This window comes from Anguilla anguilla, chromosome 7, assembly GCF_013347855.1.
Source record: "Anguilla anguilla isolate fAngAng1 chromosome 7, fAngAng1.pri, whole genome shotgun sequence".
NCBI classification, from domain to species: Eukaryota; Metazoa; Chordata; class Actinopteri; order Anguilliformes; family Anguillidae; genus Anguilla; species Anguilla anguilla.
This window is the reverse complement of record NC_049207.1, coordinates 13260997-13286904: the sequence shown is the minus strand read 5'-3', so window position 1 is coordinate 13286904 and position 25908 is coordinate 13260997. Positions and strand designations below refer to the sequence as shown.

Sequence of the window (25908 nt, the reverse complement as noted above, 5' to 3'; positions counted from 1 at the left end):
TAAGCAAATGTAAGCCTGGTGTTTGGAACTTTAAAGCAAGCAACACGTCATTCACCCAACAATGCAGTGTTTAACACTGCTTGGAGTGCCTGTGGTGAAGAAATGGATCGCATGGAATGTCACTGTTGGACCTTCATAACAAATCTTTCCTCACAATGCATACTGTGTGTTGCTATCCACTTCAATAATAATATTCTTTTTCAATATTTATTTATTCTATCTTTAAAAAGTATCTCTGAGGCAAAAATCTAATAAACTGTAATCAAAACTTTCAAAATTGTAAAGCAACAAGACCAGATGCTACTCACTTCTGTCATTATTTATTTTCTCTATCAAGTTGTAATTTCAGGTTCCTCCTCACTTTTTTTTTTATTGAGTTCATATTCAATATCTGTAAAAATAGTTTGAAAGTCTGAAAAGAATTGTGCACACACACACTTCCCCACAATTTAATTTAGAGAGTATGTGCAAGCCATTGTTGGCAAGGAGCCAAGAGTTGTTTCATGGGAACTCAAGGGTTTAAAATAACAATTTTACAATACACATTTGCAAGAGGAAAAAATCAATCAACAAAAGTCTCCTTAATGTTTCTTTTTTTTGGGGGGGGGGGGGTGCATTTGGGCCACTCAGGGGCCATGGGTTCTGACAAAAAAGTTCCAAAAGATATGAGGCAGGGTGGGACAATATGTCCACAGCCTGCTTTGAGATACCCCGACTGTGCACATTGTCAGGAACTGTTACCCGTCGCAGCCCAGACCACTAATCACAGGTCCATTATATCTGACAACCGCCTCACTGGACTGACTTAAAAGCATTACTTCTAGAGAGGCAGCAGAGATTACCTGTCAACCGAGCTATCTGACAGGCAGCAAAGGGCAGGGATTGTCTACGGCTGACCAAGGGCTTGGTAGAGGGCTTAAGTTGACCTGAGCAGCTGACCAAGACCAGCGCTGTCTGGAAACATCTGGAGGCATCCCAAGAGTTGGAGCGAATGGAAGGGGAAGATTGGAGAATGACTTTTGATTTCCCTGAAAGTGACAGGCAGGAGCTTGGGTACTGTGATAAAGAGAAATTGACCCAATTATAAGGCACCACCCCCGGGTGCACACAGAAGCCTTTTCCACCTCGACACACTGTGTGTCAGATACGCCATGGTGCAGGCTCCACTGTAACGCTGTACTCTTTCACTTTTAATTAGGCGGACACAATGGAAACGGATCGCCATGCTGGAATGGAAGACATGGTTGAGGAAAGCTGATTAGGTGAGGGGAATTTCTGTCATCATCTTGGAAAACACTTACACTAAATCTAAGAGGTGCCTGCCATCTTTGCATGTAGGTGATTACAGTCAAGGCAACATGTGAAATATGAGATGAAAATTGGAGAATTAAGACATGGTGTATGTTTATTAGCCCTTTAAAAAAACATTTTTTTGGAAAACGAAAACGTGTTTGGTATTATGGAAAATAGGGCCATTGTTTTGCCACATAAAAATGATATATGAAAGTGCCATATCGTCACATCTATTGGGAAATATGCATTATTCTGTTTGCAGGACACACCTCGCGGATCAGGATCTATATACCATCTAGAGACCAAAAGCAGGCACCAGCATGTCCTACTTTGTTATGAGCATACTGGTGCCTAGAGATGGTTGCCGCTCCATATGCCATGTTACTCTGCAGCTGCAAACTCTACAATCAGAGTGGCCTTTGCACTTCAGCAAGTGCATAACATTAGTCATCCAAATAAAGACGATTATATATATAATTATACTTAAAAATATGTTTCTTTTTTTGGGGGGTGGGGGGGGATTAGACGTCACAGTATTAGCTGTGAGACTGTAACAGCATGATGTGACTCAACATCAGGTGACAGCAGGCAGCCACCACAGTAATGATCTCCCTGCTGCTCGATTAAGAAACTGAAATGGCCCTCGTAAAGTTATGCAGCTGTAACCTTTAAGAGCAACGCCTATTCATTTGATTACGAACGAAAACCCATCAACTTAAATTTAAGTGAATGAGAGAGCTAAATGTGCTCCCGCAGCTGTCCAATGAGGGCAAAGGTTGAGCATGCACAACACATCAGTGTGCCTGGCATGGAAACTGTTTTGGGGGGGCTGGAGGGTCTATGTTATGGACGGATTTGGATGACATTTTTTTAAATGGCTGCCTATGGGACAGGAAGGAATGATTCAATTTTAGCTTTGCCAAGAGAGCTCTTAAGGGAGCAGAAGAGTATGTACTCAATCCAGTTCAGCTCCATATTCCTGCAGACTATCTGTGCTATCCTTACAGGCTCCGTAATGGGGGTAAACTAGGCTGCACACGTTTCCTGGGATTCAAAAGGCGGATGACAAAGGAATCTAATTTCCTGCATCTTTATTCTCAGAAGAAGAAGGATTGCATTTCCTTCAAATGGCAATTTTTATAGCTCCTTTTGCCTTTGGGCAGATTGGTTTTTCCTCAGGAGTGTTTATTTCATGCAATGATGGTGCTACAAGCTGCCTTGTCATTTTCAATATTTCATCTGGGGGTACTGGAGGCCAGTGGGAGGGCTGTGGAAGAGGTGGTTTAGAAACAGGATGTGGGTGGGCTGGACCGTGGACGTCTGTCCTTGACTCTAGATGCTCTGGCACTCAAGATTTATAACTTCTCATTGGCTTAATATCTCCAACAACACCCACACACGTGTTTTAGTTCGGCTTTCATTAATAAATGCGCTAAGTTGATTATCAGTAATCCTTTTTAGGGTCATTTTAACAAAGGGAGAAGGGAAACGGCCTTATAAGGCTGTTTACCCTTCCCCGTCAATTCCTTGTAGCATCAGTCCATTCTTTATCACTTAGGACTCACAAACAAATGACCCACAAAGCATTGCAGGGCTGCCGCATTCCTGGATCTTAGGGTGAGCACCCTTTCTTTTTTCATTTTGTCGCAGCTGAAGAAAACAACGAAGGCAATTTACTCACGTTGATTATTCCGTGGCCACTCTGGGTTTTTTGTATGTTCTGTATATCCATTTCCACTTAAACTGCACCTGCTTTGTGGGTTGGAATGACCTCAGAGGCTATTTCAATCTTTGCCAGCTGTTTTTTTTTGGGTGATTTGTCAATGGTGTTTTGAGACCTGCCAATCATTGGGGCTGACCTCCAATCCCAGTAGTGGCTCTCTCTCCTCAACTCGTAGGTGGAGGTCACAATAGTATTTCCCATGTAACCCCTGATAGGATCTATTTTTATGAGGCTTTCGACAAATACATTATATGTAATGACTAAGCAATGTTGGTTATAGCTCCTAAAATGCTAGGTCCACATGAAATAGGTACACGAATGACCTTTACCATCTACTTTGAGTCAAAACGGAGAGTTATATTCCCCCAGAGGGCATCTAATGTTTTACCAGAAACCTTCTAGAAACTGGTCTTCTCTTTTAGGCTAGCCTTTTCAGTGAAAACATAAAACCAGACAGCACTACAGTATCTATGGTTCACTAACATTTTCTGATTACAGTAAAAACAAGACCAGGTCAAAACCTAGTATATGGCTGGACCGGCGACCAATGGTGTAATTTCATCACGCGGCGACTCTGTCACAGACATTCGCGTTTGTAGGGCTGGCCCCGCTGTTGCGGTCCAGCCAAAAATGCAAAAGCATCAGTAGTGAGGTATATACAGTACACCTGCTCACATTTAGAAATGGGAACGTTTGAGCATTATTTATTTATTTTGTTTATTAATAGGAGACACTGACCTTTGTTCTTCCCGTTCTTTCAAAGACAGCCATTTAGCATCAGCTTTGACATCTTCTGCAGAATGAGTGACTGGCCAGTCTTTAACTTGGGGGCGCTCACCACAGCCACAGTTCTGCTAGCCCTGAGTGAGAAGTCAGCAGGGACTCAAAGAGTGCTGCTGTCAAGGAAAGCACTGCCTGCAGGGAAAGACTCCCCTCAGATTGAGATTATTAAAACCATCAGCCATTATCAGTTTCAGGCAACCTGTCACACATTTCAAATTTAGCAGATTTTTAAAGCAGATGTCGAGTCAGTCTGTTCTGAAATGATGGAATAATAATTTCAGAGCCACGAGGGTTGTCTACACAGCTGCATTATGATTATGTCTACCAGCAAATACTGTAGCGTGGCTATAGCTATTAGATAATTGCATTTGATATTGTGAAAATAAATATTTGGTTATTGGTACTTTTAAGTTGGAATAGTTGTATGTACATGAAAATGTAGGTATGGACAAATAACTTCGCCCTTGCAGTGCATGCTATAAATGTTTAACGGTAGGAGACCATTATGGCACCGAAACCGTATCATTTGCTAGACCAAGTTCAAAATGTCTGTACTTTGTTTTAAAATGCCTGCCTCCATTCATAAGCTTGGATCAATATGAGCCCGATGGACACTCTTCAATAATATTTGGCAGGATCATTATCCATGCATTTTCAAATCACTCAAGCACCTGCCGAGCACCCTGGCCTGCTGTAGCGTATATTATAAAAACAATAACTTTCATAAAACATAAACCATTATCATTAATCAAAAAAGCTGACTTGCTAGGTAGGTCTCATTCCCAATCCTGTACACACACTATTGTTTTTTTTTGTTTTGTTTTGTTTTTAAATTACACCTCAGGTTCGTTTGGCCTTATTGTTAATTTAAAAAGGAAATAAATATTCTTTGGTATGCTCAATGTTTGGTGTGTGTCGTTTCTTGACGTGTATCAGGCATATATACTGTAGGCTTTGTACATGTGCAATGTATGAGCTTGAGAACACATGCATGTGTTCACATGTATGATGATATTTGTATATCTTGAGCTCTTGTGTGACACTGGGCTTCTTTCAGAGGGCCAGGGGTCTCAGGGTCACATCTAACTGCCCGCTGATGTAGTGCACACATTTGTAGTTCATTACCTGTCTGTCAAAAAGCAGAATTCACAAGCACTGCGTTTTTACTGAAGTACTCAAGCAGCCCCTTGGTATCGTGGGTGTTTACACCAGATAACTAGCCGCATTACCGTTATTCCAGGGGTTGCATTTTATGTACACAAACACATAGCCTCATGTTCATTGTTTGTATCATGCATCACGTGTTTGCCTTGATAAGACTATTTTGTGTCATGCTAAGCTTTTTTCAGTTTTCTATGAGACAAATTACAATGAAACTGTATCCTGTGAATAGATGTTTTAAAGTCTAAGTTAATGAATGTTCATACATAGGCTATATGCCAGATGGGTACCACTATGCCACACATTGGCACTGGTCTCCTCTCACTGTCAATTGTTGAAAGATCACAAGACCAAGTTTATTTATGCCATCTTTAGATCTATAATGTTTGTGACTCCACAATTTAAGATTTGTAATCAAACAATTCACATGTGGGTAAAGTGCACATTCTCAGCTTTTTTTAAGGGAATTTTGTACACATTTTGGTTTCACCATGTAGAAATTACAGCACTTTTTGTACATAGCCCCCAATTTCAGGGCACCATAATGTTTGGAACATTATGGTTAGTACCATGATGACTTTAATTTCCACATATCCTTTTTAGTTTACATTCAATGACTGTAACCCATGGAAATCACTAGGCGCTGAGTATCTTCTCTGGTGATGTTCTGCCAGGCCAGTATTGCAGCCATCTTGAGCTCCTGCTTGTTTCGGGGGCTAGTTGCCTTTAGGTTTCTCTTCAGTATATGAAATGCATGTGCAATTGGATTCAGATTGGGTGAATGACTTGGCCAGTCAATATTTTCCAGTTTTTGGCTTTGAAAACCTCCTGCTGCTTTCTCAGCCTCATAATAATGAGTTCCTTGTCTTTCATTGGCACAACTCTGGTCTTCATGTTGACAAATGTCAAGAACAGGCAATCAAAAGCCTAGAATCAATACTGAAAGTTCTCTCATACCTGTGCTAAGGAAACAACAGAACACAGCTGACTAATCAGAAACATCAGAGAAGCCATTTGTCCAAAACATTATGCTGTCCTGAAACGAGATGGGCTATCGTCATGTCTATATGATGAAACCAATGTGTATACAAATACCCTTTAATAAAAGCTGAGAATCAGAGCCAAATCAAGAAGAAAAAAAGTATTTTCCCCAAACATTACGGAGCTCAGTGTACATAACAACAAAAAATCAAACTGACACTGTTACCTGAGCTGTGGGGTCGGCTTGCAAGCAACGTAGCCTACATTGCTTGCTAATTGGGTAATCAGGACGATAAATGCCCCACCGTCCTTAAAATAGATTTTCACTCTCAAGTTTAGTAATAACTTTCCGAAATGTATGCCTTGTTTAACAAGAAATTATTCGAAAAACATTAACAGAGTCACAGATACTGTCTTCCTCCCTATAAAACAGGGAAGGGCAGACTTCCCTTGTCATCGTTCAGCCTCTACGTGACGCTCGAGGCTATTCATAGTGGAAGGTCAGTGTTAACTTCCGGGTCTACAGTGTCAGAAACGCAAAAGAAAGGCGGATCCCGGCTCCTGTAGCTTCTTTTGAAACTTTCCCCTAAACAATTAAAACCTTAATGCGCTAAAGTGCGTCAGGTAACGAATATTCGGCTTGTTTGAGACTATTTTATCCCCGAAGATAATCGAATTGCCATTTAGCCTGCTTGATCGCACAGGAAAGCAAAAGCTTGAGAACATACGCAAGCTAGCAAGCTATTGTGACAGAAAGCTCGGGCGTAAGTTAGCTAGTTGGCTAGCTGCATAAGTGGCTCTGTTTTACCAAGGGAAGCTCTAAGAGAACAGAGGTAAGACTACGAACATGGGGGATTTGGACCTGATGTGGGCTTTGAAAAATGGAGATCTGGAAGAAGTGAAGAATTTACTTGTTAAGGTAAGAGACAAATAAATAGGCCGACTAACGATAATGTGAAGTCCATGGTAGCTAACTAGCTAACTGTTAACGGTATTGCTATCTTTTTGGGTGAGGCCGCGACTAGCGTGTATGGCTCCAAGCTGTCTGTATGAACTCACTTGTTAGGATGCTAACAAGCTAGCCGATTTCCAATTCGCTTTTTAATTGTAAATGGGAGTGGGCCTGATACCACGTAGCCTGTTGGCCGGTGATACGACATGGTCAGATGTAGCGTCGCGATTAAACTGGATCGAGAGACCAACAGCTTGTTGCATCAAAAGTATCGCTGCAGTGTTCACTGTTTGCAGTTTTAATTGGGTGCTGCTTGCTAGCCTTCTTGTTAGCCTGTATCATAACTGTGGCCAAAGCTTATGCTTTGATAACCCGGTTTAGGACCACCTCAGGCCAGCTGAGACGCACAAATTTTCAGGTAGGTGGATTGAACGTTATGGTTTTTCAATAGGCAATTTTGAAAGGTGAATTGCTTAACTACACCGGGTGGGCGTGGGGGTGCGAGACATCACGTGAGCCTCAGTGAAGAATGGCAAGGTATTTTTGGCTGTGGTTTTGAATGCAAAATAATTCTCGTATTTGGCAGTGAATGGTGCGTTCAGTGCGACCATCACAGTTAGCTCGCTGCTCCTGAGCCACCATTTCCAAACCCCGCCTGGGCCATTTTTAGAAGAGGAAGCCAATACAGTGGTAGACGTTGGGTTCCTGATGTAATGGTGGGAATTTGCCTTGGATTGGCCACTATAAATATTTGAATTAGATGAAATAAATGAGATTTCTTAGATTTCCCAAAGACGTTTTTAGGTTCGTATAAATAAGCTAGAATCGACTCACTTATTCAGCAATTATTTTGTCTTTAAGATGCTGATTGAGGCATGTAGAACAGTAAAGCGTACAGGCTGCATAGATGTTTTGAGTCCTCCCATTGTTGTGAACTATAAAACAACCTGATCCAAATTTCATAGCCTACCGGAAGTATTGTGGTAGCAAAGAAAATATACTGACTCTTTGGTGCAGCCTCTCCGTTCCCATAAAATTTAATGGGCCTTTGATACTGGACATGTGGCCCACAATACAATTTGGTACAGTGTACCCAGCAATATTAAATTTTTTGTCATATTTGGAATTTCTAGTCACACACACAGCATACACACACAAGGTTGTGTATTTATATATTTTAGTAACTGCACACATTTGCCTCCAGCATCTTTTCAAACAGGACCTGGTGTTTTCATTCAGTGTTGTTTTGTGTTTGTGTTTTGTGAGGTCGCTTCATCTCTGGTGCGCATCCAGTCCACGCTGAGATTATGTGGTCATTGTTCCAAAACTGGCTTTGTGAGAAGCCTTTTGGCACAATGCGCTCATCTGACTATAGCTGTCTGTGCATTTTAGCACAGTGCAGAACAGTCTGCAAAGCCATACTCCACTCACATATATGCAGGGATGCCCCCCCCCCCCTTTTTACTCAGAGTGGGAACTTACATTAGTTGAACAATTTAATTTTTATGTGATTTTTCCAGTTTAATTTTATATGCAGTATGGTTTTATGTCCTTTGTTCATTTTGTAAGTGCTTATGCTTTTAGCTTTAACATGGACCACAATTTATTTTAAATTGCTATTGGAGTACAGGAGCATCTGCATATATTACTGCCTCAAGCAAGCCATCTCACAGTGTTCATCACTGGTGGTACCACTGTCCTATGCCATCACTTGGCACTGAATTCAGCAACAGTTGACTGACTTTTTTTCCCCCCAAAACAGAAAACAAAGATGATGCAAAATATGTTGACACAGTGACACAATTACATGACAAAAAATCGAAGTACTGAATACATACAAGTACATTCAATTTTATTATGTAGGCTATATATCTGAGTGCATGCTGTTTTCAAATGTGATCTTTTATAGGTGAAAAGAAATTTCAGAAGATAAGATGCACGTTTGATTATAATGTATTCATTTTGCAATATGTGTTGTTTCTTTTTTTAACACTCCATATTTATGGTGCATGAGTACAGTCGAAGGAATTAAATGAAAAATATTGGGGTCTGTGTCCTTATTATCCCAGTGATCTAGATATGATTCACCCCATGCACTGAGTAATATGCAGAGCCCAATACAGTAGGCTCTTGGGCTGATGGAAGAAAGAGTAGCCTAATTCATGCTAAACAAATCCCCTGGTTGTAGTGGATCCTCTGATATTTCGGCTGCTTAAAAGAGGAAGTTATAGATCTCGAACCCCTATCGGTCCCAATTTGCATGCAGTCCAATTTGCATGCTGTTTGTGGAACTTTTCAACAATGTTTTATGCTTTTGGTCACTGATCATCAATGGTTTAGTTTCATTTTTCCCCCGTGTGAATGCAGCATCTAAATATGCTTGGCTACATGGTTGAAACTGCCTGGTATATGTCTATGTAAATAGTTTAATATATGTAAATGATTTGGTGTCACCTCGTTAGGGATGGATTTGTTGAAATGTGCACCCTGCTTTGCTGTAATCAGAATGAAGGCCATCATGAATTGGGCGCTGCTGATCTCAGAAGTTTGTCCGGTGGTGTCCAGCATGTAAATTACATAACCAGTCATGAATGGAGTAACATCTCTATGCCCCAGAGTGCAAGGAAGTCCTCTTTTACAAAACCGTGGATGTGCAGTGAAGAAGCAAAATGGTGACCCGCGTTCCTTTACAGCGACCGTGTCAGCTGTTATTCTGAGAACCCACAAGAGATATGATTATTGCTCCCTCAATATGATTTTCACACAGTGACCAATTATCTTGAAAATGTAGTCCGCAGCAAGCATTTTTTCATTTGGATGCGTGGGATAATCAGGTTTTCTTGCACTGGACATAACTTTCCACCTGTCTGAGACCCACTATAGCCAGGCATTGGATTTTAATGGGTGTACTGTGGCACCAGTAGGTGGTGTATCTTTGTGTATCACATTAATGGTACCACACTGCTACTTACCCTGACAGAAAGTGCTAAAGGGGCTTTAAAAACCTCTCTGTAGCTTTAGCTCTATTTCTAGTTTAGCAGCACAGTGAATTTAATGCAGGTGTCAAGACTATGTAATATTTCATCCTCCTGTGCCCGATCCTAAGGTTATGATATTGCAGTACATTGTTTAGGTGGTCGCCAGTATTGCTTCTATCCTGTAGTTCTGATAGCATACAGCTTGTAACACTATTTGGAAAGGCATTGGAAAGGCACTTTCCTATGTGCAGCCTATGTAGACCTTCAGAAATAAGATTATATTCTCTGCAGCATCAGATGGGGTTGCATTTAAAATCAAGTCATGCACTGAAGATTTTGAACTTAATCTTTTGTACCTTTGCCCAACTCTGCCTCATGAAGCCATCTGCAAATATGGACTATATTCATTACTCTGTTTAGTTCCCGGAGGTGACGCTTCACAGTGTAAATTAAATTTCATGGTAACCAACTGATAAGGTGTATATAAAGATGTGTGTAAAAGAGAGTGTGGCAGATGAGAATGGGGCTAATTTGCCACTCTGTTCTCTGACGTCCACAGAGAAAGTAGCCTAATAATAGCAAGTTGACCTGCGGTTTCTGTTCTGCTTGCACAAGCCCAGGTTTCACAATGAAGACTGCTCATTGGAATAGCCTGCTACAAAGCAAGTTGCTAAAGCCACAGCTGTTGGAGCCCTTTAAGTTGTCAGACTTAGCCTTGGAAATACTATCTTTCTTTCTTCCTCAGAAACGTGGTGTGTAAACTGGACTGTCACAGGAACTCTCCCTTTCTGTCCGTTTGGAATAAATGTGAGGAAAATGGAGTTATCAAAACATAGCCTATTCTGAACGTCTCCAAAGCAGAGAATTTTGGTCAGAGGGTAGGAATGAACCTCCTATTGGGTGGCCCTAACATATGTTGCCAATCACAGATTTAACTCAGTAAAAATACTTTGCTCTCAGTGCAAAAAAAAGAATACCGGTTAAGTCGAGAGGCTTTGTTAACGATAATTTTTTGTAGTATGTGAAGCCACTGTCTTGTATTAGGCCAAGCTTATGCTGGCTGTGCTGACAACTAATCGCTCCTAGATGTTGATAAGCACAGGCCTGGCTGTCGACTTTCTTATTCGCGGAACCTACCATGAAGGTGCCTTACAGTCATTACTGCCCCGGATCTGATGACAAAGGCGTTATATCAGTGGCCAAGTGGCTTCTGATACGAGCCTAATCTTTTAGTTTCTTTGAACAATTGAGGTTGTTTCCACCAGTGTTTTTCTGTGGGTTGGCACCAGCTAATTGTGGAACTTCCGAATGAAATGTTATTTTGGGGGGGGGGGGGCAGGGAATTTGTGGCCAATTAACTGAATGTCTGGAAATAAGTTTGAGCCAGACAGCCGTTGGTTAGCATGGAGCAGACGAGGAACTCGGCCATCTCTTGTGTTGCTGTTGGCTTTGAAATGCACCCAGAAATGGGACACCAGCTGAATTTTGCTCATAGACGTTTGAACTTGTTTGGGGAATTGGTTTTAATTGTAAAACAACAGAATATATTGTTTATTATTTTTTTAGGAACATTTTTCCTACTCGATGAACCAACATTTAATCTATTGGGATGTCTTTAGAAGAGCATTTGAAAATTAAACCCACTGAAAATGCTTGGCTGGGTGTATAGAGTATACCGTATAGAGAACACCACAAAGCAGGTATAGCATTTCTTGAATGTATTTTGCAAAAGAGACCTTTGGCTTTCCAGCTAGCATGCGGTTCACACATTGCAGAGGAAGTTGTTGGTTGACTTCCTGTTCTCAATGTCCGATATTATTTGTGCGTTGGGGCGCCTGCATCCTCTACGGTGGAGGTAGTTTGTGCGGGGGAGGGTGCGGGGTGGGGCCTCAGCTCTTGCACTCAGTGGAGGGAAACGGCAGAGGCGGGGGGAAGGATGAGTTCAGACACGACGATAGCAGCCCCGCTTCAGCCTCCTGTGTCCTTTAGCGTGTCATCCGTCCTGTCAGAGGTGCCGCCCGCCGCTTTAAATATAGAGCGGCCGGGAGACTGGCGGCGGCGGCGTTGATCCAGGGCTCTGTCTGCCTTCGCGGTAAAGCCGCCGGGGTGGCGGTGTCGCCGGAAGCCGCAATGTAACCCTTTCCGAGCCGCGTTCATGACCCGCCCGCCCCCCCCACCGCTTATCCTTCACCGGCGCCCGGCTCTCCGGCTCAGTCAAATCGGTTAATTGGACGGGAGAGAGGGAGACTTCTGTCAGCTCGAGAGATCGGTTGTCGCGGCGTCAGATGGTAACAGGACACCAGCAGGCGCGGAGGGGCCCCTGGTATTCAGTCTGTTCCGTTTCGGCCGAGCCTGTGTGTGGATACTGTACGCGTGCCAGCCAGGGGAACAGCAGGCTGGGCTTAGAACAGGCCTACTGTGCGCCTCACACTTTTACATTATTGATTCACCAGTGCGGGCCTACCAAACTACGTACCGTGCATTTTTTACATTGTGTCCAGAAGTTTAACGCAGGCAGGTACAGTTTGCATCCGTGCAGGGCTTGGTCTGTGTATTTTCTGAGGTGGTCCGTGACTGATACCCCATGTAGGTGAGACAGGCGTGAGCTCAGCATGTGAGCCTTCCTGCTTTCTCTAAGCCACAGCAGTAACAGAGATTTGGATATTTAGCCGCTACACCGCTCAGTCTTCCCACCTTACCACCGTCATCTTATGGGTGTGAAAGCTGTGGGCTGAGGCGGGCACAGGGAGTTTACGCACCATCATCCATGGAGGTCAGGAACCGCTGTTGCGCAAACCGGAGCGATAGGCAAGCGTCAGCAAATGGTAATGAGCTGTGGGTGTGGTACACTGTCCCTTTTTTAATTTCCTTCTGGAGTGTTCCTAGAAAGAGAGAGAGAGAGAGAGAACCAGTCTACCCGCGCGGCAGCCAGCCAGGAGGTCAAGTTTACAGTTTACACATCGGTAATCATCACCTGTCCCAAGCTATTTACTTTTAAATATGACTGAAAAATCGTTCTCAGAAAAAAAAATCTGAACAGGCTTAAACCATTTCTAACAGTCAAACTCTTTGGGATGTAAATCAATGAAATCTGTTGATTACATATTTTGGGGTCATATTTAGGTGAGATTCGGCATTTTTCACCATGAAAAAACGTGAAGAAGTGTGCTGCATTTTGAAAAATGCAGATATAGTATATTGATCAATTCAGTTAAACGTGGTGATATGTCTGTACAGGTTGGCATAACCTTTGTAGACTTTTAAAGTTCTGAGGGTGTAAACAGCTGGGAAACAGATTGATATGGCTTTCATTAAGTTAACCTAAATACATAACGTACAAAAAAATATGTCTTCTGTCCACTGCAGCAGCATGAGCTGATTTAAACTTTCATTCTTTTCAGTTTTGAATGAACATGTAAACAAAACCAACTCATCCAGTCAGATGGGGGACGGGATTCTATGATCTCATGGATTTAAGCAACACATTTAAAATAAATACCTATTTACATAATATTTGAAACTGGCAACTTAACTAAAATGTTGACTTCCATTTTACTGCCATTGTGTTAATATTAGATTGTTAATTTCATGCATCATATTAACTTCAGTTGGGTGCTGATCTCATCCATTCTGTAAATATATAGCTAACCATGGCAAGATATGACAAGTTGTTAACTCGTAAAAATGGCTTGAATGCAGTTAGAACTTGAGCATTGCAGTGTCTGTCTGGTTTATTGATAAATACAAGGCCTGATAACGTCGGATGTTTTAGAGTCAGGGCAAATTGGCCAAAAGGCATTTCGTGGAATTTTCATGGCGTTCATTTTGAAAATGCAGAGTCCTGAAAAATGTCTGAGACCTCTGGAATAGTGTCTTCCTCAGGGGACCCACTGGCTTAAAGGTGTGGAGCACAACCTGTTGTTGAGCCAGTTGGGATGGGTTGTAGTGGTGGATTGTGGGGATGGGTTGTAGTGGTGGATTGTGCGGACGTGTAGGTGTGCACGTTGACCTTTGTTTCAGATCCAGCTGAGCACAACTTTCTGTTTCCATTCCACGTCCAGCAGTTAATACTCCTAACTACACTGACCTGATCATATTTCTGACTTGTCAACACTGTCTGCACATGTGACATGCGTACGTCTACACAGGGCAGCAGTGTAGCATAATATTTACAGAGCTGGATTCAAACTGTGCCAGGAACTCCTAGGTTGTAGATTTTATTCCCAGATGGGACACTGCCATTGAGCCCTTGAGCAAGATACTTGAATTGTTTCAGTACAAGCTGTTGCCAGCTGTATATATGCTGGCTGCGTATTTGATATCCAGCCCTGTGTGTGTGTGTGTGTGTGTGTGTGTGTGTGTGTCCAATATGGCTACATTGTTAGGCCTATAGGTATTATTTACAAGCTTGGCAGACTACCTGACCCAGGACAACTTTCATAGCTGACACAGTACTCATACAGCTGGATATTTCATTGGCACATTTTGTGTTAATCACCAATGTCCACCCCACAATGCTGTCATAACAGCACCACAGCACACTGCTACCTTAGCATTATTAGGGCCCTATAAAATCAGTTTAATAATTTTTCAGCGGTGCATTTGATGTGAAACTCAACCTGCCAAGTGGAGGTGCTCTGTGTAGCCACGGGGGGGGGGGGGGGGGGGGGGGGGGCTTGTGTTTAGAAAGGTGTGCCTTGTTTGAATGTGTAATAGTAGTTCAAAAGAATATTTGAGAAGGTTCTGCCACAGCTTTCTAAAGCAATTCAAGTAGGCCTAACTGATTCAATAAGTAATAACCAAATTACAATGGAATGAATAGGCTTGGAGTCATCTGACACTGGGACTGATCGAGTTAAGCTTTTTTTGAGGGCCACGTAGCAGTCTTAGCAGTCAGTTACTTTGATTGAGATGCCATAGCTTTACTCATCTGCTGATCGCATCGTTAGCTTTTGTGTTTCAAAACATCATAATGTGCAGTTTCTCACAGTGCGTCCCATCAAATGAAACGGATTACAGTGAAATGCACTCGTATTTTCAGTGTTTGCCATTTTCCATATTAATTAGCCGAGTCTGTGCTAAGTGCTGAATTCTGCAAGGCCAGTTTCTCTGTTTATCTTGTGAAGACTACAGGGCCCTGCGTTACCATAGCACACTGCGGCCTTCCCAGTACCACAGTAAATTTACATCTATTTCTGACGGTTAAACATTGCAGAAGTATGTGTTGGATACATTTCTAACGTGCCATTTTGTGTTTGTTTGTGTGTGCGTATGTGTTTGTTGTTTCTGTGCGTGTGTGTTTGGTGTTTGTGTGTTTGTGTGTGTGTGTGTGTGTGTGTGTGTGTGTGTGTGTGTGTGTGTGTGTGTGTGTGTGTGTGTGTGTGTGTGTGTGTGTGTGTGTGTGTGTGTGTGTGTGTGTGTGTGTGTGTGTGTGTGTGTGTGTGTGTGTGTGTGTGTGCGCGCGCGCGCGCGTGTGTCTTACAGGACGAAGATGTGAACAGGACCCTGGAGGGCGGGAGGAAGCCCCTACACTACGCTGCGGACTGCGGCCAGGCCGAGATGATCGAGTTCCTCCTCTCCAAGGGAGCAGACGTCAATGTGAGTTGTGGGACACGCCGGGGCGGCACAGCGTTACCCTCCCCCACACTGCCGGCTCTTCCCATGCCGTAGCCTGTCCCACTGCATGGGAAAAAAACCACTCCTGTGACATCATCAGGAGATGCCAGAGAATGTGGCTTCAGGCTCATTCCACTTCAGGCAGTTTCAAACTAATTTCACTTTTAACTTGTTTTCTTGCATTTTTTTAATAGCTACAGTGTTTTACATCACCTATTATTGTGACCCATTATTGTTTTTAAAACTCTCCCAAACTTTCTCTAAAACATGGCAGTAAAACTTCAAAGTATATAAACTGACTACCAAATTAGCTTGATGCAAAAATGCCTGTGAACTACGTAGAATAATTAAATTCACGCTCTGTAAAAGCGGCACGGCTGTGTCTCTTCACTGTGGCAATGCTGAGGCGGTTTCTTCTGGCCCACATACACACACGATGCCAGTAAAACCTGCTGTACCACATATTTCACATTGACCCCGCGGCACTAACGGGCTTGTATAGGCAGCCTGTAGACCAGACCCACACGAGTGCGGGCTGCAGCAGTGCAGTCGTATTTCAGTCTTCCCAGAGGCCCGTGGGTCTCGTTTGCACAGGGAAGTCAACTCAAAGTTTTTTTGTTTTTTTTCCTGTTCCCAGTTTATTAAACAAGAATTATGATTTGATTGCTAAACGTTAAAAACGCAGGATTTAACAACAGCCATTATCTCGCGGTTATGCAATGAGATAATGCGCTGTTTGCCGTAAAAGCCACGCCGAAGCACTTAATGCACGCCCACACCAAGACAAACTTTATCTGAACCGCGGCCAGATCTTCGTTTTGTTTGATGTACGGTTTACAGCCACCGCACTTAAGCATTTTAGAAACTCATTCCCGTCCTGTCAAAAAGAACTGCACAGCTAGTCTCAGAAACTCGTTCAAAAGAAGAAATGGAGGGCGAGAGTGGTGCAGATATCTTGTTCAGGCTTGCAGCCGCTTCGTATGTGACCGTGTAGAATGGTGCATTGCTGTTTTATGGAAAAAGCCCATCACAACGTTCCAGCTTGTGCAGAGAGCACTGTTGAAAGTATACACACAAATGCTGAATCTATGTATAAAAACGGCAAAAAAAGTGAACTGTCTCTTTAAAAGCTAGGTTGCAACATGGCGGTAGAATGAGAGCATGTAAGTGCTGTAGAATACACCGAACATTCATAGTGAAAATGCACCCGTGAAAGGGGAACGTGGAAGCAACCCTCAGACCTGCTGATTGTACAGAAGTTTTTACTTCAACAATTTAGATCTATTTCTCCACTGTTAAAATGTCAATTCAATTAGTCAATACTTCTCTAATTCTTTGGAGCCATTCAAGCGAAGTATTTCTCAAGGGATCAGCGCTATGCATTGAATTCACCTCTCTTTGTATTTTCATGAACATTTGTTGGTACATATAAAGCATCTGACGTTACCCAAGGGGTCAAGGGTCACTCAGATCTCCCTCTAATAACAGCAATGATTCATAATTTATAGCTGGCAGGTGCTTCCGTCAGCTGAGGAGACGGGCCTTTTGGCAGGTTCCTTCGCACACGCCGCTCCTCCACTGACCTCAGATCAGGGCTTGGGTATCTCTGGAGGGTCACCGGCTGTTTTTTCTGCAACTGTGTAATTAGTCCATTAAAATAATCTATTAACTTTGCTGATTTGAGGAGGGAAATCATTGTCTGATTGGGGGCAGGCCCTGGTCCTGGACCTTTTCGAATACTTGAGATGTAGACACCAGGAAATTCTGCTGTGTTGTGTTGTGCTGGTCCACTGCTGGACCCAGACGATACACCCTGAAGACCCTGTCTCCCTTACCTCATCGCTCAGCAATAACTTTCTATCACTACTGTGTCTTAACACTCACACAAATAAAGGTGCAAATAGAGATGCATTTTTGTTCTTTTTGGGAATACATTTCCCAAACGTTCCCTGAAAGTACGAAAATGTTCAATTTGCGTCCTGATAAATACCTTTTACAAGAAAAAAAAGGTACAAATGAATGTATTGCTGGCTCGGGGTACAATCTTATGTACCTGTCGGAGAACACCCCAGTGACAAACATTTGTACTTTCATAAGCACTTATTCATAGCTTTATTCTGAGCGCGAATGGGGGAAAAAAGTGTGATTTCTAAATAGTAAGGCTGAAAAGTTAACCCCCCTCCCCTCCCCCCCCACCCTGACAAAGCGTTCTTAGTTCCAGATAGGGGAGCTGCTGTCAGAGGAGATAAACGAAGTGGAGTTCTGTATAGATTTATAGATGAGATGAGTAGAAAAGCAGAAGTCAAGCTGTTTCTTATGATGGTGTAATGATGTGCTCCTATGTGTGACGCAATGATCCATGAAGCCTCTCCAATCAGACCCTCCCTCCCCTGTTTTCTCCCCCCCCGCAGGCCCTGGACAAACACAAAATCTCTCCGCTGCTTTCCGCCATTTACGAGGGCCACGTCAACTGCGTCAAGATCCTACTAGCGAAGGTACAGTCACTCGCCATGTCACATCCGCCGCCTTTTTATGTTCCATTTTACCGTTTCCGTAGTTTTTTATGTACTGCTATTACAATCTTTCTGCTTTTACATCTTACTACATTCAATTTTATGCACTTACTCTGTTCACACACGTTTATATTCCACCTCCTTATAGTTTAGGCTTCACACCTTTACATTCTTTTTTATGTTCTTAATGCCTTTCACGTTTGATTCTGTACTGCGTCTCTTTTATATTACTCCGAAGACGCAGTTTTATCTTGCACCATTAAAGGGCTCATTTTGGATCCGTGTGCTCCAGCCTTTTTCCTTTTGCAGCCGTATGTCTGGTTTTTGTTTGACCTACGGTTTTTGTCTGACCTGCATGCCTGGGACTAAAGGTGTAGGTAGGCCCATTATCTCTCTATTCTGCGCCGTGTTCCAGAACAAAGTGTCGCATCTGACATTTGTCTTTGGTTTGTATTGTTTTTGTTTTTGCTCTTTCAAGCCTATGCGCTCGTTCCGCTTGTTTTAACGGGCCGCCGCTCTGCATTCTGGAACTTTCCGCCTCAAAATGGCATCGCCGGCTGTAGAATGCTAACCTGGTCGATGCGTCTCTTCTGCAGCAGTGTGAATAGAGGCCTCCAAACTCCCGTCCCCTCTCTTCCCCTTCATCCTGGCCCTCCCTCCCCACCCCACCCCCCCCCCCTCCCACGGCCCCTTCCGGGAGCGAAGGTCATTATTCGTTAGGTCGGTTCAGGGCAGTCAATTTCGCCGGGGTCACGCTGGGGATTTCGCACTCGAACAAGCACTTGATCTGCGGAATGGTCATTGACAAACGGCAGAGAATCGCAATCACACGGGCGTTTTTCCTCAATTAAAGTCACGCCGGGGCAGAGCTTTATGCACGAAAATACAATAAAACGGCGTAAACAAACACCGCGAACGTGAATGGCGGTGGTGAGGAGAGCCATTAGCACGGTCTGAAGCGCGTTGGGGGGGGAAGTGCTTCTCCAAGCCCTGTTAGCTTAAACCAGAGCGTTGTTGAATTCAACCATATTCACACACCTGGGCAGGTTTAAAAAGGCCAGGTGAACATCAGTTGTAGTTTCTGTTGAACTCGTACGAAAGTGTGAATTACTCAATGAGAACTCGGTGTGTGTGAGCGGCAAGACCTTCCCGTTACAATCGGGGACAAGCGACCATTTATAAAAACCATAAAATTCATAGGTGAATTGAATTAGTTTTAATTGGATACACGGAGCAATTAATTTTTTTCGATTAGCTCCGGCAACAGTAAAAGAGCAGATGGCGACAAACTTGGATTGACCTTAATGCTGAAAGTTATCGCTTTAATCAGCTGGGGTCATGATGAATGGGCGAGCCGGGGGCGGCCGCTCTGAATATGACCGATTTTCTGAACGTTAAATATTAAAAACCTCAGCCTGTAGGATTCTTTTCCATCTTAATAAATGGCGCAATAAACTGAGGTCGAAAACGGTCGGCTTCCTTTTTTTGTCAACCTCTAAATTGTACATAATTATGGACTTTTTTTCCATAAAACAGCTGACAACTGTAATTATAAGCTTTCAGTCTTAATCTAAACTGCATCAACACGTGGGGGAACCGCAAACCGCTTTCGTACGTGATGCATTGCATTTTTTGTGTGTGTGTGTGTGTGTTTAGGGAGAGATGAGGACGCACAGAGCGCTAAAATAGTTACGCTGAACAAGCAGCCGTCTGCAGAAACGCAGGCTAAATGAAATGAAGGCGTTGTGTAGGGACGAGGCTAACGATGGCGGTCTCCATGGGAACGTGACGGTGTGGGGAAAAGCGGCTGCGGTCTACCGCGGAGCCCCGGGGCTCTCCGGTGGGAAAGCATGGCCGCCGCCGGCCTCCCACAGGCCCCGGCGCGCCACGAGAGGCGTGCTCACCGCGGCCCGTTTCAGGCGGGAGGCGGAGCTCGAAGCCGCCGTCGCTCGCGCGCGCGAGAAAGAAGCGTCTGCCGCTGCCTCGTCCCACGCTCCCGAGGCAGAAGCGTAAAAACGGCGGCGAATATTAAAGAGCCGCATTCCTCTTCAGATTGGCTGAGGGCGTGCGTTTCGCTGTGCTGCTGCTACGGAGGTGTTAGGAGCACAGGGGTGTGGCTTGTACGCTTGACATTCTGGTCCTGGGTCATATGTCATTAAACTAGTGATTATATTCATGGGGGGCGGACTTAAAGCTGCAGTATCTTCCACTGGGCTCTACGCAACCCCATTCATCTTTCACTCAATCACCACTCCAGTCTCTGGGAGCTGCCCATAACAGGGACATGCCCCCGCTTGCTCCAGGGACGTTTAAAGACGACTGACAGGATGATAAAAGCCATTATATTCACTTAATCAGATCAGAGAACACGGCCTTTTGGGGGACACGCGCTCTGCATGGAGACTCTACCCTTTGACCTGCATTCGCAGGGCAGAGGGGAATCATGGGAGATGACCTTTGAAGTCCTCCTGCTCCTCCTGAGAGCGGTTGGTTAGCAGCGCCCTGGTTGTCTCTGAATTATTAATCTGATGTTTAACCTGTGTGTGGCCTTGGCAGCCGGGGAGGGGGGCGCGGGGCGGGGGGGCAAGGCCCGTTGGCGCCCTCTGTACACCTCAGTCGTGGGGTCAAAGCTGGCTGCTGGGTTCTATGGGAGATTGACACTGTCTGTTGTCATAAATCATAAATCCGCATTCGCTGGCCTGTATGGTTTTTATTCAGAGCGACTCACCTATTCCAGGACCATTCAGCCCAGCTGGCTTTGGTAAGGGGCATTCTGGGTAGCATGTTGCCCATGGGCATGGCTGCCGCAGTGGGATTTGAACCCACGCATTCCCCAGCCATGAGTGCAAACTCTTCTCATTATGCTGCTCTGTGTCTGTCTATCTCGAGCATGCAAGATGCCTCAAGGAGATCAAGAGGTGTGAGTGAGGTTCACAGAGCCATTCGTGGTTGCTCACTTGCTTTTTACAGAGAAAACTGTTTGGGTTAACAGTCTTAATAGTTTAGAGGCAGCTGCAAGTTTCTGTTGTTTTGGAGATGGTTTCTTCTTCTAATGATAGCCAACAGAAGATTAACCTTCATTAGGTGGAGGTTCTCTTGATCGGCCAAAACTCACCTACTCCCATGACGTGAAATCATATTAACCTTCTGAATTAAAGGAAAATTTCTATTGTCTAAACCACTCCAAATCCTATCTGGATTTGTCATTGCACTGTGCACAGTCATTGCACTGCGTAGTTTCTGGAACTGCAGTAGGAATGCAGTCTGTTCCATGAATACAGTGATTTATTTTCCTTATGAGAAGTGGAGAGCACCTCTGATCCTGTAGGTTCATGTCTAATCTCTGAGCTTGCTGGTAACCATGAAGCAGAATGCCTACAGGCAGGTGATGTCTGATTTTCAGCATTCCCCGAATGCCTTTCAGCCCTACTGGTCACAGAGGTGTGCTGGCCATGTGTCCTAAAAGTCACGTCCAAAATCTGGCTGCTTCACGCTCATCCTAATGTGGATCGAGGGGACCGCAGTTGTGCAAACCAGTTTTACCGTCCTCTGGCTGGTAAAGGTGCAAAAAGACACCTATTCAAGAATAAAAAGGATAATGAGATGGTACAAATACTGCGCAAGGGATTTTATGTGTTGAGAAGTTCCTTTATACATGTTTTAGGTTTGTGAAAGAGAGAGTGACAGAGAGAGAATTCCTTCTAAGATTTATTAGATAAAAAAAGTGACCGTTTGGGAGACAGGAAAGACGTAGCCTAACTGAAGCGTCAAGCATTTCCTCCCTGTTAAATATAGCCTCTTATTCACAGAGATTAGCATGCGCTCTGCAACGGCAGGGTGAACATTCTTTTCCCTCTCATGTTCTGTTGGCAGAGGTAGCTAATGTTTTCTTTCCCCGGTCTTTTGGATGATATTTTTTTTTCCAAGCAAAGGTTGCAGAAGACCTCTCTATTTTCCTTCGTTCTTGCAGCGTTCGCTCGGGCTGCTTATCGCCATCCCAGAATGCACCGCGCCGCCTTTGTGGAGCTTCGGCGAGAGGTCCTCTCGGTTTGGCAGGTTGGAGGCATTTTCCTCCCGCCTCTCCCCACCTCTTCATCCCCACTGACTGTTCTTTGAACGCCGTGGAAGAGACATCAGTTACTTAAAAAAAAAAAAGTATTGATCCCTTTCCGCTCGGTACATTTCACAGTAAAATGCGCCCCCTTATGGTCCCTTTGAAGCGCTTGACTGCAAACTGGCGTTGAACAGACTTCGGTAAACATCGCTTTATAAGCAGTCCGTTGGTCCCAGCCCAGCTGCACACCTGATAGATTATGCATGTGAATCCCTCTCTTCCTCTGCTCAGTACTGGCATAATGAACACTAAAGTCTGGTGGTGGGACTTGTGTTGCTTTGTTGGATTTGGGGGGGATACTCATTCCACTTGGCTGTCAGTAGCTGTGTCTCAGTTTGCCAGGCATCACAGCACTACTGATGATCTCTCCTGTATTTCACCTGAAACGCAGAATAATTTAAACCGCATTCTTGGCCAGTGTTTTTCCGTACTCTTTGGAGAAAGCGGCACTACTGATCTTTCTGGCCCAAAGGCCCCAAGCCGTCCTCCTCAGTTGTCTGCGGATAGCCTTCAGGCTCCTCCCCTGCAATGCTACTCAGGCCCCTCCCCCAACTGCAGCTCTCAGTAGACTCACGTGAATGGCCAAGGTTCATGTGGAGATGGCAGTCCTGCTGGGGGTCTAGCAGGGGGACTCCACCCGCCCAACATATATCTCTTTATGCTTGTCTTGAAGTGAATGGATGTTGGTCAGAATGTTGACTGGACATGTGAGGCATCTGTTGGGAGTGATGGTGAAGATTCAGTAGTAATGACTTCCCTTGAGCTGGGTCTTTGGTGTATTGTGTGCGGTTCAGGAACAAGACAAACTAACCAGCAAGAAGGTACTGGATCTGATGTCAGGCAAATTGGTTAGTTTTCTTTGTTTTGTTTTTTAATGTTGGGAGAATCCAAGCTAAAACTTTAAGCATGTTCACTGATAATCCATTTATTTGTGGAGCCAAAGTTGCAAAAGCACCAATCCTTGCTGTGAGAGCGTTTACAAAAAGATAATCGTATTGCGGTACTTTAAAACTTGCCTTAACACGGGGGCTTGCAATGAGTCATGGTTCAACCTTCTTAAAAGGATCAGTGGCTTGATTAGATTTCTGCCTACTTCCCAATTAAAGCTGTTTGTGGGGGGTGTCGCTGAATACTGCCCCCCCGCCCCCCCCCCCCCAAAGTAATCCCCCTCTCCGGGTCCCCGCTCAGTTGGCCATGTGGCACGCCGGGCCCTGCCTTCCCTGGCACCGAAACTGGGCCACCGTCGCCTGCGTTTCTACGCAACAGTGGAACTTTGCTCCCCTCTGTAATCTGTGGCTAAGAAGTTAAAGCTGGCAGAACAGACACTTTGGTCTTGTTTTTTTCTCCCTCCTTGCCTTCGGGTGTAACCTTTGGCTCTACCGACTCCTATCTGTCACTGTCCTTGTGCAAATACACGTACTAGCCTCTGTATTCCCCGTGTCACTCTTGCCTTAATTGAGCTGGTGTCCACACCGAACGTTGCTGATTATGAAGAGAAGTGAGCTGGAGCTCTTGCTTTGGGCGAGTCTGTGGATAAGTGCATGTCCAGAGATTGCTCAAAGTAACCCAGAGTTCTCTTCTGTACATTAGCAACAACAAAAAAAATTGCTTTTTCAAAATTCCTTTTATTAACTTAGAAAGTAGATACAGTGTGACAGTGGCGGAGGGGGGAAAAAAGCATGGCGTTGGCATCGAGACTGGTCTACGACTCTGCCAGCGGAGTGTAATTACTGTGCAGCCGGCTGTTTTTATGCAGAAGCGGTGCGTGACTGCGCGCGCCGGGCTCTGTGCTGACAGGTGGAGCTGACTCCCAGCCCCCCAGCCCCGGCCGCCCCCTCCCCGCTGCCATCTCCCGCCATCAGGACTGCCTCGGGGAAGGGAGCGCCGCGCTCCTCTCCTCTCAGCGGCTCAGTCAGCGAGCCGCGCGCGTGCCTGTGAGAGAAGGCCCCTGGCCTGACCCGGCCCCCCTCCCCCAGCCCGTTTCCTGGAGCACCGGTCTACGTGAACAGAAGCATGCGGGCAAACGCGTCTCGTCGTTTTTTTGTTCCGCAGGGAGCCGACAAGACCCGGAAAGGACCGGACGGGCGCAGCCCCCTGGAGGCGGCCGAGACCGAGCCCATGAAGGCCCTCCTCAAGTGAGAACGGAGCGGGGCGGCAGGGGGGGGAGGAACAGACGGACGGACAGACGGGCACGCCAGCCGCTGGACAGACGAGACGGACAGACTCCTTCCCCTGGTCTCCGTCTGCCCCCTGCTTCGCCTGTTCATGGGGTCTGTTTGTGGCGGGGGAGTATCCCCCCCCCCAAGAGATTTTTTTTCCCCTTTTTGGGTAGGGAGGGGTGGGGTTGGGGAGTACGGGGTTTCTTCTTGCCTGTTCTTTCATTAGTCATTGAATGGATCAATCCCTTAAGGACCAAACACTGAGGGACAACAGCACACACACAAGACCATGAATTCCATGCTTCAAATAATGCAACAAAAAAAAAAGACTTTGATACTGACTGGAGTATAAACGTGTGTGATATTAGCACTTGTCTGTCTGCTGACTTTCTAAATTTGTGTTTTCTCAATTTTAGTGAAGGGGAAAGTGGGCACAGGTGACACACTTGTGTTTTTATATCTTTAAAAAAGTACTGTAGGGCCACAGGTTTGATAGGAACAAGAACAGTCGTTATAAAGAAGAAAAGTGTTATGATATCCTCTGTAGTGCCCCTCCCTGCCGGCCTTGTGACTGATCAGGGGTCAGTTTTCAGTGCTATAGTTGTTGGGTTTATTAGGAAGTGAGGGAGGAAGCTGATCTGGGAATGAAACAGTGTTCAGCTTCACCCCTTATTCCACCGACCACATCTGGGCAATTGCATTTAAAAAAATAAACTGGGGGGTGTATGTAATAAATAGACGATTTAATTTGACTTACGGACTCACCCCAGAGTCAAATATCTGTGAGCTCTGACCAAATTAGATTTTGCAATCAAAATCAATGGCAGATATCATGTGATCAGCAGCACAGGGTCATGGGTGTTGATTGTCTTTTTTTTCTCTTTTTAACCAAGTGAATGTCCTGTTTGTCACTGCTTAATTTCCTCATTTCAGATGGTTGCATTAAGCAATAGAGTGCAAGGAGTTGAGATGTGTGTGTCTGTGTCTGGCCAGTGTAGAGGCTGTGGTTTTTGGTGTGGTCAGTGGAATGAGAACTCTCAGCTTAGAGTACTTACTCTGGGTTTAATTAAATTCCCTTGATGGTCCTGCTGCATGTTGGACCTGCTACTGCTTCTAACCTTTTCAAAATGGTTGCTCTTTCTCTCTTGGTTGCTTACAAAAATGAAAAAGAAATGTAAAAGAAAAAATGCAACGGTTCAAAAGATCAAGCTTTATATCTGACATTGTGTGAAAAGTTAATAAAAGCAAATAAAATAAAAAAACAGAACTTGGAAACTTCTTGGCTGAGTGCATCTTGATTTTCAAAAACATTTAAGGACCGTGTGTCTGAAGAAGATTCTCAAAGGCTTTTCCCCACTGATGAATTGTAACTATCAGTTTAGCTATCATGGTTATCAATGAAAAGTCTCTCAGGTGCAGAATTGGATCAATGCCTGGCCCAAACACTTTAGTGTTTTATTTCAGCCTTTCTGTCAATATTCCACTCTGTGTATAGCTGTCATGAAAGTGTCTAAGGCAAATACAGGAGGTGGGTACCTGCTTACAGTGACAGAAAGTGCTGGAAAGATGCTGTTCAGTGCCTCACAGATTTTACACCAACAGTGTATCTGCACTAGGAACACCATGTTTTATCGA

General features: G+C 44.5%; 1 protein-coding gene and 1 long non-coding RNA gene across 4 annotated transcripts in view; one reads left to right on the top strand and one right to left on the bottom strand.

The window, feature by feature from the left end:
• The window catches only part of LOC118231989, a 42757-nt gene extending 36402 nt beyond the window's left edge, over nt 1–6355 (bottom strand). For 2 of the 3 annotated variants that reach the window (XR_004766187.1, XR_004766188.1), the window contains exons 1-2: nt 6168–6355; nt 3755–3876 (exon numbers count right to left, since the gene is read on the bottom strand). This is a non-coding gene — a long non-coding RNA (uncharacterized LOC118231989). Of the gene's footprint in view, nt 1–3754; nt 3932–6167 lie in introns of all 3 variants that reach the window. The other variant, XR_004766189.1, reaches the window with a different exon arrangement.
• Nucleotides 6356–6443: 88 nt separating this feature from the next.
• On the top strand, nt 6444–25551 carry mtpn (myotrophin). The gene is made up of 4 exons (XM_035426475.1): nt 6444–6860; nt 15356–15469; nt 17899–17982; nt 24167–25551. Exons 1-4 carry the CDS (start codon nt 6789–6791, stop codon nt 24251–24253), a joined length of 357 nt encoding a protein of 118 aa, XP_035282366.1. The 5' UTR covers nt 6444–6788; the 3' UTR covers nt 24254–25551.
• The last annotated feature ends 357 nt before the right edge of the window (nt 25552–25908 follow it).